The sequence below is a fragment of the Typha latifolia genome, chromosome 1, assembly GCF_019914945.1.
Source record: "Typha latifolia isolate L0001 chromosome 1, TyphaL0001v2, whole genome shotgun sequence".
Taxonomy (NCBI): Eukaryota; Viridiplantae; Streptophyta; class Magnoliopsida; order Poales; family Typhaceae; genus Typha; species Typha latifolia.
This window is the reverse complement of record NC_133086.1, coordinates 6,285,382-6,299,154: the sequence shown is the minus strand read 5'-3', so window position 1 is coordinate 6,299,154 and position 13,773 is coordinate 6,285,382. Positions and strand designations below refer to the sequence as shown.

The following is a 13,773-nucleotide window of genomic DNA, read 5'->3' as shown; positions in this document are numbered from 1 at the left end:
TTCGAATGATTAGGCCCACTAGGAATTAGCACATGTAGTTTAGTCTAGCTTTGATTTAGCTTTGCCCTGAAACTAAGATCAAACTTGCTACATTCTCTTCTTCTCCTACTTATCCAATTTCTCTTATCCGAAAACAATCAAATGAGCATCTTATTCTTAAATTTTATTTATTTCTTTTTCTCTAAAATTAAAACAAATAATTCCTAAAACGCTTAAAATTATAACTAACATAAGAGGTATTATAAAGATTTTATATATATTTTTTATAGAAAAGTAAATTATATTGGCTAAGTAAATCTATAAAAAAAATAGTCTTGACCGACGAGCTAATTAGCCGCCCAATTTATTTTTCTCAAAAAATATAGGTAAAAAATTAAAAATAGTATACTTAAAGTAGGCGTTGCATGTTCTTCAATAATATGTCGAATAGTCATTAGAGAAGATTTGTTATTGCGAGTAAGGTCAATAAGTGAATCTCCACCATCAGGATGATAGAAGTGTAGAAAGCAGCACAATGTCTTATAAAGTGGTCGACAAAATAATCACTTAAAATTTTTTACGACGTAATGTGCTATAGAAAATAAATTATGAGTAGGAAATAATGGAAATAATTCAAGAGTTTTATTGTAATTATTCCATAAAAAGAGAGAAGAAAATGTACATTATATCCATTTTATAATCAGTGGTGTGTTATAGCAAAAAAGAAAAAGAAAAAAAAAAAAAAGGAAAAGAAAAGAAGAAGTGAGTCCATTTACTTGATCTCTAGCTTTTCGACTTCAACCTCCGTTTACTTGCACGGGGAAAGAAGACGATGGGCGTCTCCTTCCTTCTGAAGCGACTAAACCCTCTCCCTCTCCCTCCACCCTTAAGAAAGCTCTTCCTCGCCTTCTTCTCCACTTCCCTCTCCTATAATCCTAACAAAAGAACCCGTACTTTCTCCTATGGCTCCCCACTCGAGTCCACCAGAGCCCATCTCGTTAAAGTCGTGGGTTTTGCTTCCCTTCCGAAACACACGTGGTTCTCTTCTCAGGCATCGCCGCTATACGAGCCGACGACTTCCGATGGGTTGACGGTGGACGCCATCGTCGCCAAGAGGTGGGCGATTCTTGACGAGGACGAGAGCGATTGGAGGAGCCATGCTGCTTCCATTGCCCAATCTATCCAGCTCATCAAGAAGCGGCTGCAGGTGGTTCCGGTTTCATAACAGTTTTTATTTTTAAATTTTTGCTCGTTTTATCATGCTTTGTTTGATCCAGTAGTACATATCTCGAAAAATTGGTCGGCAGAAGCATCTTTTGTCGATCAAGGTTGGATTTTGATGAACGTTGGAACCCAACTGTCGAATCCGTGTGTTTTCTGATACCTGGGTATTGATAATGAACCAGTGCTTTATTACCTCAATTATTATGGAACAAGTTGGCAGCCTAAGCTCTACGTATAGCGTTCTATTAGGTCTAAGACTCTTAGCATGTAGATTGGCATTGAATTTTAGATTATCTGGAAGTGTTGCCAATTTGATGGAGTTTAATGATTAACTTTGTTTTTGGTATAAATTTAATAATTTGATGTTTTAGGTTTTCGTGATCAGCAAGCTCCTCTCTTTCCCTCTCTCTGTTATCTGCTCTCTTACTTCAACTTAACCGCAGCTTGAGCTCATTGACAGTCTTTTTGAGCAGTACCAATCTGATCTAAGTTTGCTGTGTCAACTTATTTAACCTTATATACTGTAATCTTCTTACTGCTTTCATGACATGTGCATCTATAACGAATTTATTATCATACGAGAGATTGAGAGGTCTGCTGTTGGCAGCGTCATCGAGTCTTGCTATCTCTCTTTTTTCACCAGCTCCATTTCCTTATACTTCTGTTCACTGACAAGTGCTATTACTGCCTGCCAAATGTCTGTAGGCTCCTCTTGCAAACATCAATAATATTATGAACAACCAGATGATCCTTCAACCTAGACACTGTACCATCCACCATGGAGGTTGATGTACTACCTTCTTCTGTCCTTCATTAACCATGGGTCTACTCTGCTGTCCACATTAAAAGATTATTGTGAAACCTCTGTTTGGAGCTATGATCCAAATTACCTAACTCTGTGAATATTTTAGGGATTTAAATTACAAACTCTTTATATTGTCATGATTCATGATATACAAACATAGAGTGAAAAATCAAAGCATAATGTATAAGTGCTCCTAAGTCTCTGGGCAGTGGGCACTCTAGCCAAGCAGTGCAATGAATAACCATGGGGTTCATATAACGAATATTGTGAAACCTCTATTTGGAGCTATGATCTGAATTCACTAACTGAGAATATTTTAGGCCTTAAGTTGTGAATCCTTTGTTTCGTCATGATCCATGAAACACAAAATAGAGTCAAAACATTAATATAAGCAATAGTGGTTCCTACGTCGTAGCATTCAAATTGAGTTCTTTTGATGCTATGACATATCAAATCAGACTATCGGAGCCTCTATATTAGCATCCTTGGTTGGGTAGAATGCCTAGAGGCTTCCAGATGGCGATAAGTGATCTCTCCCATAATCCTCAAATCATTGGAAATTTGGAGTTTGATTTTAATGATAAAAACTAAATATAGTAATAATGTGGTTAAATTATTTTATCTCTGATTTAATTGCCATTGTGTATTGATAGTTCTGTAGATTGGAGTATAAAACTAATGGCAACTCGTAAGCATATTAATATGCTTAAAGAACTTATCACAGTGCATACCATTTGATATAACAAATAAACTAATCTGCAAGTCCTATAAGCTAATTCAAAATGGGCATTGGTGGTTGGACTGCAACTCATGCCCTGAAACTTGTTCTTTCCTTTGCATCATTACCACCTTATCTCCAATCTATTCTTTTCCTTTTGTGATATAAGAAAAAGACCTGTTACTAATATTCAGTTTTGATTGCAAATGTTTTCCTAGTTTTAAATCTCTCTAAGAAATCTGTTGTTGTTTTTTTTTGCCAACTGATTCTGCAATTTATTGATGGGGAGCCTTTTGGAGAAAATTCATGTATTGTGATTTTTGACCATTTACATGCTCATATATAACATTTGGTCTAAGATAAAATCTTTTTTTGCTGGCAGTGGGGAAATATGATTAACCGGTCCACGCAATTGTCTTCACTGCTAAACAAGTCAGACCTTTGGGATGATCCTAATTACGCTGGGAAAATCAGCCGTGAGCATGGTGAAATAATGGGTAAGATTAAGGGAGTAAACAGATTTGAACAAGAGCTAATTGAGCACATTGACTTATTGAAGCTTGCTCGTGATGAAAATGATACAGAATTGGAGGCGGTGCGTTCTTACTGCTCTGTATTATTGTTTGCTTGTTGATTCTGCTTTTCTAGTTTAGGTAACACTCATCATGGTTTTCAGCATGTATTGTGTAATCGTAAACAATGTTGTGAAAAACGCTCATGGTAGATAGGTGGTCATGCCATTGCATAGCACCTATGCAGTATATCGGCACATATGTGATTATTAAGAATAACTCGTATAATTTGCCTATCTAATTTATTGAATATTTTAGCATAATAAGTGAATAAAAAGGTAAAATTTGCAAAACAATATATGGAGAATCATCTTTATAATATCCTATCCACTAAGGATGCCATTTTCTATCATATCATTATGCATTAAATATTTCAAATATAATAAGTTGCACCGAACAAAATTAATTAATAAAGAATTAACATGAAATGCTACAGATATGTGAATATTACAACATATCAATTTCATATGCATATAAGGGTGCACATACCTATGTGATGAATATGCAGTTGTTGACAGTCAGTATGCCAGAGAAGATGCTTATGTAGTCCACATATATGGTCAATATGCGAACGCATATGCAGCTTGTATACAGTTATACCTCATATGAGGACCGGATAATGCATACACGAGACACTTGACCCACTACCACTGCCTATGCGGCCATTTTTCAAAACTATGATCATGAATGCTCAACTAGTGATTCATCGTATTATTCCATATGCACATGTTCCTCTAACTTGATTCACTATAAACATTCATGATATGATTTTTTCTTTTCTCATATCTTCCTAGCTAAAGGACAAGAAATTTTTCGGAGTTGGTTTCTTAATATGTTTCATGATATACTTATGAGTGGTAGTGTAGTCGATTTACTTGTATGTACCTATATGAATGCATACACTAGCTTAATATTCTATCCATGTTTTAGTGTTTTACTATATGATGTAAAGAGCCTATGCACACATAATTGAAGCAAAAGTGCAAAATAATGTGTTTAGCGTTCGAAGTTGTTTGCGTCTTCGTTGGATTAGCTCCTCCTCTCCTTAGAAAAATTGACACATCTAGATTTCAATCATTTTTATTTTGTTTCTTCTCTATGTATTTGAAAGTGATGATTTTTTTTTCTTTTTCATATTCCCTTGGTGCAGGAATCTATGAAAGCGTTACTTGATATGAGAAGGAATGTGAAGGAGAAAGAGCTTGAAGCATTGCTATCTAGGGATAATGATTCCTGCTCTTGTTTTATAGAGGTCATCCCATTGCTGCTCATATTTAAACCTTCAAATGATGAGGCATAATTAATTTGATCTGAAATTCTTGTATGAAAAGCTTTTGAACATTTTCTGCTTTTCAACTTTGCAGTCTTTTTAGTCAATTACTTACTGTCTCCCTATATATGCTTATGATTTTCTTTTTAGGACTCCTTTCAAGATGTCATGTATGGCTTTGCCACGTCATCACATTACGTATCGGGCACACCACTTTCATGTTTGATAAACAGAATAAGCACATATTTAGACAGATGTGTATAACATACATGACTGCTATTATGCTAGATCATTTTTCCTAATTGTACAAAGGGTTTTCAAAGAATTCTCCCAGCAATGGAAATTTATTTCCTGTAAATATTAAGATTTCAAAATGGTGATTACTGTCTAGGTTCAAGCAGGAGCGGGAGGAACAGAGAGCATGGATTGGGCTGCTATGGTTATGAACATGTACATGATGTGGGCTCAACGACATGGATTTACCGTCAGAGTTATAGAAGAAATGCCTGGTGAGATAGCAGGAATCAAGGTTCTTTTTCTTACCTTTGTCATCTTTGCATCATTTAAGTTCATGTTCATCACCAAAATTTCTTCTATGGCCTAAACCTATACATTAGAGTCCCCCAAAAAATATTTTATCATTTGCTAGATTAAATTAAAACTTCACAAAAACTTGGGTAACTGATGGATATTCATTCTTTTGGGCCAAAGACATTCAATTTTTACTGATTGTGCATGACAACTACTTCTGCTTATAAAAAAAAATTCACATGATTTGATAAGCATTACAATCTGTTGGATGACATTTTTTTTTGTGCCTATTAGTTATTGTCAAACAGATGACATAGCAGATGAATGCCATTCAAAGTTCAAACCATATTTGGTTCCTACCTAAACTTTATGGCAATAGAATAAAGAATTTTACTAATGCCTGCAATTTGGCAACTTGTACCATTCACAGATGGAGAAAATTAAAAATGGGCAATCACTATCACTCTTGAATGATGCAGAAATGATGCATGTAATCCTTGGTTAAGGTTGACATTGGCACTAAAATGAAAAGAGCATATCATCACATCTAGATAGGCTAACATGAGGATATGTACACCTATCTAAATTGTGACTAATCAGTAGCTACTGCATAAAGTGTTTCATATATGGTGTACGATGCATGGATTAAAGTTTCATGTGGAGCTCCAGAATTGAAAAAAAAAAGGAGAAGAACATGAGTCACTAGGTCAGAAAAGCTGAACAGAATGTTCCAGATATCAGCGGGCACCCATTGGAGTGTGGGTGTAAAGGAGCATATCTTAAACAAGCTGAAATCAGCTTGACTCAGCTCAAAATGGCAGGAACCGAATACCAATCTAGGACCAGCTTGAGCTCAAATTTATCTAATAGTGAACCTGCTCGAACTTTGCTTGCTAGCTTATGGCCTTCTAGCGGACTTAGTGTTGTCTCGTTGACTTCCCTTGTGAAGGGAAAAGTAAAGACTTTGGTACAGAAATTTGAAGACTAGACCTCCTCGTAATCAAGGTTCCAGCTTCTGCTTGTAACATATGTAAGGATGAAACAAAACACATATATTTTATGCCTAGCTTTAACAAGAAAGTGGTAGCTCGTGCTTCGCTCAAAATAACAAGCTCAAAATTTGACTTCGATCTCAACTCATCTGCCAAGTGCTCAACCTTAAATCAAGAAAAATAGGAGATGAGCTGGTAGACGAGCTTTATATGACACCCTTACTGGAGCCTACATCCCAAAAACCAACACACTGCAATTTCAATCCGAACAAAGCCCAAGCAAGGATATATTTTTATTTCTGTCCTAAAGAGGAGGCAAAATCATTTTGTTCATGAGTGTTAAGGCACCATTTTGTCACTTCTTTGTTACATAAATGTGTAGGGTGATTTCCTAAGCTAAAACTAGAGGTGCGTGAGCTCAATAAAGATTTGGAAGAATTCCAACCATAGTCAATATCTGATAACTTGGCTAAGTGGTTAGAGTTTTGCAAAATAGACTTGTTTCACTATGCTAGCATCAATCAATGAGAGCAAAAGTTTAAAGTTAATGATTGAATATTCTGAATCATCCAAACAAAGGCCATTTTTGTCTGATTCCTGATTTGCTATCCAATAAAGTGGGTAGAAGAATTTCCTATAAGTGATTTCAGGATTTGATTTTTCTGCCCCAATTTCAGCCCTAAAGTGGTAATATCAAGTTGACTGCTGGTTCTGAAAGGTCATCGCTCATCAATGTTTCACAACTAATTCAGATTTCATCGTGCTCTAGCTGACCGTAGTTTTTGAGTAAGGCTTAGACGATGATATTGCAACCATGTCAGGCCAATGTGATTGGAAGATCCTATTTTCTTAGTATTCCAAGTCATTTACTCTAGCAGTTATCTGTCATTTCCTCTCTTGTAGTGTATAATTACTCAAGTTTTGTGGTCTATCATTTGATATGGAAATCCTTACATACCTTGTGCTTACATAGTAGCATGGTAACATTATTTTTCTCTTCAGTATAATTGCACTAGTTCTTTCTGTACTGATACATTGGTGCATGTTTAAAACCTTAAGTATGCTGATTTTTTCAGCGTGCAACAATCAAAGTTGATGGTGAATATGCATTTGGATATGCCAAAGCAGAAGTTGGTGTGCATAGATTGGTCAGAATTTCACCATTTGACAGTGGAAAACGCCGTCATACTTCATTTGCTGCTGTAGCTGTAATACCAATCCTTGGAGATGTTTCTACCCGATATCAGATTAAAGAGTCAGATCTTCGTATTGAACGGTTTCGTGCTGGTGGTGCTGGTGGTCAGCATGTCAACACGACAGAAAGTGCAGTTAGAATTGTACACATTCCTACAGGAGTCACTGCTACCTGTCAAAATGAAAGGTAAATATGATGTCTTCTGCTATGTATATTAACCCAATAGTTTTCTTCGCATTTATGAACTACGAACTCTTATTGCTAAAATTCAGAGTGTATATCTCTATCACTTAACCCTTTTATAATTCTAATCTATATGCAACTGCTTGACAAATGTTAGTTTTAATAGAAAAGGACCAAAATGGACCAACATGTCCTTTTCGTTTTACATTAACTAATTATGAAGGTAAAAGAAATTGTGATTTTTTTGTCTTATGCTTCTTTCATCTCAATATTTCTCACTTTTATATCTTAGACATTGTAAAAAGTTTAAAAAGAGATACTAGAAAGGGCAAAATGGTTAAACTTTAATAGATAAATACCTTTACCATTTGTATGATAAAAAAAATAAATGTTTCACGTAGGTTAGGACTATGAAAAAGTTGTCACCAATGGAATTTATTTGATACTCTTCTTGCATGGATTGACAATTATAGGTCTGCAGCTGCCCTCTTTTTGTTGTTTTGATCCCTGATGACATCATAGAACTTTGTGCTTTTTCCTTCTTGGATTGACTAATTTATGATATTGTTTTTTCCAGTCGTAGGTTTGTGTAGTAATTAGAAAATATGCTGCATTAAATAATGCTCTTGATTAACAAAGCTTTTTCCAATATTAAATTATGCAACTATATTCTACCACAACTTCAGTGAAGACTGAAGAAGATGAATAATAATGGAATAATGAAATGAGATTAATGTGGTTTACAAGTTAAATGAACAACACATATATAGCCTAAGAAAAGTTAATATGAAAGAAACTAAAGCCAGATCTGAGGAAATGTAATCTGAATGATGGTACAAGAGCTTGCTATTATTTTTTTTTCTTTTTCTTCTTACTCTTATAATTTTCTAATTTCAAGCTGATGACACAGATCACAACACTCAAACAAAGCATCAGCAATGGCAGTTCTACAGTCTCGGTTAGACCAGCTTGAGATTGCCCGCCAAGCACAAATGAATGCAGAGCACACTCAGTCCCTCTCTGATATCAGCTGGGGCAACCAAATTAGATCATATGTACTCCATGTAAGATCCTTGCCTTCTGCATCTTCCTCCATGTGTTGAGAAATCAGCTTTATGTTTGCAAGTTGCAAATCCTACGCCACTAAGAGCTTCTTAATCTCTGCAGCCATATCGCATGGTGAAAGATCTCCGAACAAACTATGAAGTCTCAGACCCTGATTCCGTTCTTGGTGGTGACCTCGACGCCTTCATTTTGAACTTCTTATCTGCGTCTTTGGATAAAAGTGAGGACAGCATGTGAGCCAAAGTTGGCATTTCACAGCCACCAGCAGCAGGTGAAGCTGGCTTCATTTGCTGTCCCTAGGCAAAGATTGCTACAATCTTATCCAATACAGTTCCGGAAGCCAACTATAAGAAGCCACTCCCACTGCTACTTGCCATGCTGGGGGAATGCTAGTCTACAATTTTCAAATCCATGGAGAGCTCATTACCCTTTTCATCTTTTTCCGGGTAGGAATTTATTACAAACTGAAATATAGCTGATGGAGAAATGCCATGTAAGAAGTCGAGAGAAAGAAAAAAAAAAAATTTACTGTAAGCATGGGCTGCAGAGGATCTCCTGTCTCAAAATGGTTGGCTATTTGGTATATAGTTACTACGTAAGGAATGATAAGGCTTGATTGTTCTATTTGATCAAGCTCTATATATGTTTTGCAGAAACATTCTTCGTTGCCTTTGTTAGCTACGAACAAACACCTAGGACCTGATTCTTTTTGGTGCAAAGAAAAGTACTACTATGACATCTCTTTCTCACTCTCTATTTCTCTCTTAAAATCGCTGTACTTTGAACTTAATTTTGTATTACCATACTTTCGTGTGATTTTAATTAAATTGCAAATAAAAATGCTATTAACGAAGGTGGCAAATGACTTGAAAACTCCGTTACTAATAAATAAATATATAATCAGAGAGAAAATGTATGATGATTTATGGGTAATTTTTATTTTAAATTGGTGATTAGGCAACAAAAACGTAGGGAAGCATAGCGAGATATAAAACAAAATCAGAGTGTAATCCAAATTACAAAGGGTAAACTATATTTATTTATTTATTTATTTATTTTGAGAAGTAAGTCTCCATTAGGCCCTTTTAACTATTAATTATGCATTGCCCGTAAATTTACATTATGTTAAATCTATCATGCATATGGGCATTTATTTTTCTCAACAATAGTTTAAAAAAAAAAGAGTCAAAATTTTTGGCATCAAACTATCCATCTCTTTATATGAAAATTGACATTGTTCTTTTTCTTGGACAACCATCCAGGTTCTAATGGTAATCGTATATTGCAACTTTTAAGTCAACAGATGAAGTTTGCACACAATGTCGAGATAAAACATGAGTCGTGGAGAATCTGCAATCTTCAAAGTTACAGATATTTTTTGATTTCTAGTCACACCAAACTAAAACATCCTCTTCTTACCAAAAGAAAATATCTCAAGATCTTTCTTAGCGAGCGAGAAAAATCTGAAAATAAAGTTGATTTAGAACCACAGCATAAGGTCAGGTTAAGATAAGAAATGAGTGCACCCGAAGTCATCGCAAACTCTCTTGTATCCTAACTCCTATATTTTGTTACACAACTAGCATCAAACTCCCCAAGTGCAACAACAGTAGTAGCATCAATGGCGAGCACTCTTACAAGTCTTAGCCTCTCCACCCCTAGAGCCTCTTCCATTAAGAAAGAGTACTCAAAGCCACAACAGCTACCCCAAAGTAGGCTTTCCGGCCCATGGGCCGGTAATTACCGGAGCTTTGGCCGGCGTGCGGTGCTCGTGGCAAGCGGGTCACCGACGCCGCCAGGCATATCGGAGAAGGTGTCGGACAGCATCAAGAAGGCCGAGGAGGCATGTGAGGGGGACACTGCGAGCGGAGAGTGTGCCGCGGCGTGGGATGAGGTGGAGGAGCTCAGCGCCGCCGCCAGCCACGCCCGCGACAAGCTCAAGAGCTCCGACCCCCTCGAGGAGTACTGCAAGGACAACCCGGAGACCGACGAGTGCCGCACGTACGAGGACTGATCACAGATATGGAACTGATATCTATAGCAAGGATACTAGAAATGGAAAGCTTTACGTGGATTTGCATGAGATATGGAACAGTGTTCTTGAATGGCTCAAATCAATATCTATGATGCTTGCTTTTAGATTCTAATAGGTTGAAAAATTTGATGTCTCTAAGATGATTTACTCTCTTTACAGTAAAGGTACAAAGTGGATGTTGGAAGTTGATTCGAGCGCTGATGGTGAATTTTCCAACAGTTTTATGCTATTAAATCATTTCACAATAAAATTGCCATCAATTGATTTAATTTGCTGCTGTTCTCATGCCAATATATCTACTGCTTACAGATAAATGTTTGGTTATTCAAATAAAGAACCATGAGAAACTTATCATTAATTGTCAGAGTAGTTTGTATAGATAATGGATTTAAACGATCTGCCACATTCCTCACAAAAGTACAAGCAGGTACATCAAACTATTCAACTCTCTTGTAACACTACACCTGCATTTCCAAAAGTGTGTACAGCTCAACATACATAGAACTCATTTAGATAGACATTCCAAGCTCCAAGTTGTCTTCTATGGTTCTAATATATCAAAGCCAAGGAACTGTTTTGGTCAATATGATGCTTCAACAACCACTAGAGCTCATGTTCCAGAAATTGATTTCATGTTCAAGAACACGAACAAAGACCTCTTGCGCATCCTCAACGATATTGCTTGGTGCCTTCTCCAGACGTCGATCAGCAATTTTTTGCAGAGACTTGCAATACTGCTCAAATCCAGCATTACCCCATCTCTGGCATGTCTCCATGAGCTCCGTTGGAGTCTTTGAATCACTTTGGATGCAAAGAGAGAAGCTATTCTGGTACACGGTTTCAATTGCCCAAAATGCGGTAATGGCCACTGTGTAGTCTATCTCTGGGGAACCGAAGCTTTGAAGAAACCTGCAATACTCTATATTTTCCTTCAGGGGAGCAACATTAGCTAGATGAACATCCCACTTGGAAGCCTCGTTTTTAAACCATGATATCTCCTCACTCAAAGAAGCAATGCCACCTAAGATCGTCTCCATGTCTGAGATATCATCTGATTGTTTGCAAGCCTTTAGAAGAACATTGGCTACAAATGGAACAAATTCCCTCACAAAGATATAATCCTGAGCCTGCAGTGTTTTTCATATGGACTGATTACCCATCTTCAATATCAGAAGGAAAACTAGAAGAGTGTTGTCAGTCAGCATGTAAGAAAACTAAACTAGTAGGAATTCAAATAACAGTATAACCACACTTTACCAATACATGCAATTCAATGACAGAAGTGAATGACGTACAGTTTGCAATTAACCAACAAGCTTATTAACTATAACCCTAAGATGCTTGAAGAATGAAACTGGAATAGTGGTTTTAGTTCAGAATGATCTGTCCACAAACAGACTACTTAGACTGCTTAGCTAGTTCCTGATATATATATATATATATATATATATATATATATATATATATATTGTATCAAATTACATACTGAAGGGCTTCTTTAATCACATCAGAGTAGGTCCAACCAGCTGATAGATTTTGTGAGTCAAATAACAGTCAAGAGAAGTCATGTAGGAGCATTGTGTGGCCAGCCAAGCAACCTGTATGGACCATGGAGAATAGCACTGGTAGGGAAGGTAAGCATTAAGGAAGACAACAATTTTGCCAGTATGCTTTGGGCAATATTGCTCAGTTGGTTTGTGGCTCTTTCCAAACTCGAGATGCTTGTGGGTCCATTGTGTCTGGAGATGCAGCACAATAAACAGTAACAAAAAGGATTTTGCAGCCTATATTTCGCTCACGGTTGCAGCTGCGAGTAGTTTTGCAGGCATAAAATGACGCAATAGTACAAAAATAAAACAGAGGGTAACTTCTCATAAGCAGATTAGAGCGACAGCCGTAAAAGCTTCTTAGATAGTATAATGGGGTACTGAAGCAGTAACAGCCTGCTAGCAAAGTTGATAATTAGAAGGCATGTTAGTTGTATATACAAGATACTTATCATGAAAAGCAACTAATCGATGACAGTGGGTGCAATTCAAGCTGTACACCATTTGACTACAAATTATCAGCTTAGAGCTAAAGAGATTGTACTAATTGCTATAGTATGTTTTGAAAGGATTGCTCAGGAGTTCTACTCTAGCCTACTCCATCATGAGATACCCAATATCATAAGATTGATGCCAGATCAAAGAGCTTGTGATCTTTGAATTTTACCCTTCGCAGCAAGTGTCTCTCAGTTAATACTTATTTCTAGATGATTGAAGCCAGCTCACATTTTGTCATAAGTATCTACCAAATTCTTCCAACCCTTCTCATCTTTGGAAAAACGGTTGCATGATTGCGATTGCATTTAATTGTGATTACTACTTCTAACAACCCAACTATTTATCCACTTTATAAATCCAAATGCTTTACTCTCATCCACTAAATTCCTCAAAGCTGAATCCTAAAATGAGTCCACAAAATGAATCAACGGGACCCAAATATTAGATGCAAGCCAAACACTAAAACAAGATACGAACTTCTAGACAAATTAATGGGAAAAACTGGACTTCTTTGTGAGGAGGAAGAGCTCGGATGTCTTACGAGCCACCGCTTGAAGGAAGAGAAGTCGACGGTCCCGTCGCAGATGCCAAGGATGAAAGGGTGACGTGTCGCGCGACTGTACAACGAGAAGTGCTTGATTAGCCACGTGGCTGTCGGCGCCGTCGCTCCGCCGCCGCTTCGCTCCTCCTCCATCGAACTCTTCGTCTGCGGTCGGGGTTGAGCCGAGTTAGATTAAGATTCGAGTGCACGAATATAAAACAATAATTTTTTTTAAAAAAAATTTCTGTAAACAAACAAAGAAAAATTATATTACCCCCTAAAAGAAAACATAACAATACATCAAGAATCTCTATTTGGGCAGTATTTACCTGGTGTATTCCTATATACAGGATATCAAATATCAAAATGAGGACAGAGTTGACATAAACATAAGTAAAATCCCGCTACAGCCTTTAGATAAGTTAACCAATGATAAGAATCAAAGAAATTCTAAAAATTATATATTGAATAGTGGATAAGAGTCTAAGAGTTTAAATTCTACACGGATATAAGACATATATTAACCACAAGCTTTGAGAATGGTTAATTTGTATGTCTTTATTTCTGTGTATAACTAATCTGCTCCTAATAGGATTGGGCGTAGGTGTGGAGTATGAA

General features: G+C 36.7%; 3 protein-coding genes across 3 annotated transcripts; 2 read left to right on the top strand and 1 right to left on the bottom strand.

Annotated features, from left to right (window-relative positions):
* The first annotated feature begins 753 nt into the window (after positions 1-753).
* LOC140780702 (peptide chain release factor PrfB2, chloroplastic) lies at positions 754-9,283 on the top strand. The gene is made up of 7 exons (XM_073126415.1): positions 754-1,186; positions 3,109-3,321; positions 4,449-4,550; positions 4,960-5,097; positions 7,168-7,472; positions 8,380-8,533; positions 8,637-9,283. The coding sequence occupies exons 1-7, from the start codon at positions 812-814 to the stop codon at positions 8,769-8,771; spliced, it is 1,422 nt and encodes a 473-aa protein (XP_072982516.1). The 5' UTR covers positions 754-811; the 3' UTR covers positions 8,772-9,283.
* Positions 9,284-10,087: 804 nt separating this feature from the next.
* LOC140780322 (calvin cycle protein CP12-1, chloroplastic-like) lies at positions 10,088-10,838 on the top strand. The gene has a single exon (XM_073125782.1). It carries the CDS (start codon positions 10,156-10,158, stop codon positions 10,546-10,548), a length of 393 nt encoding a protein of 130 aa, XP_072981883.1. The 5' UTR covers positions 10,088-10,155; the 3' UTR covers positions 10,549-10,838.
* A 47-nt stretch (positions 10,839-10,885) lies between these two features.
* LOC140780315 (bifunctional TENA2 protein) lies at positions 10,886-13,771 on the bottom strand. Its single transcript, XM_073125770.1, has 3 exons — positions 13,485-13,771; positions 13,156-13,320; positions 10,886-11,696 (listed from the first exon to the last, which is right to left on the bottom strand). The coding sequence occupies exons 2-3, from the start codon at positions 13,306-13,308 to the stop codon at positions 11,163-11,165; spliced, it is 687 nt and encodes a 228-aa protein (XP_072981871.1). The 5' UTR covers positions 13,309-13,320; positions 13,485-13,771; the 3' UTR covers positions 10,886-11,162.
* Between the last annotated feature and the right edge of the window lie 2 nt (positions 13,772-13,773).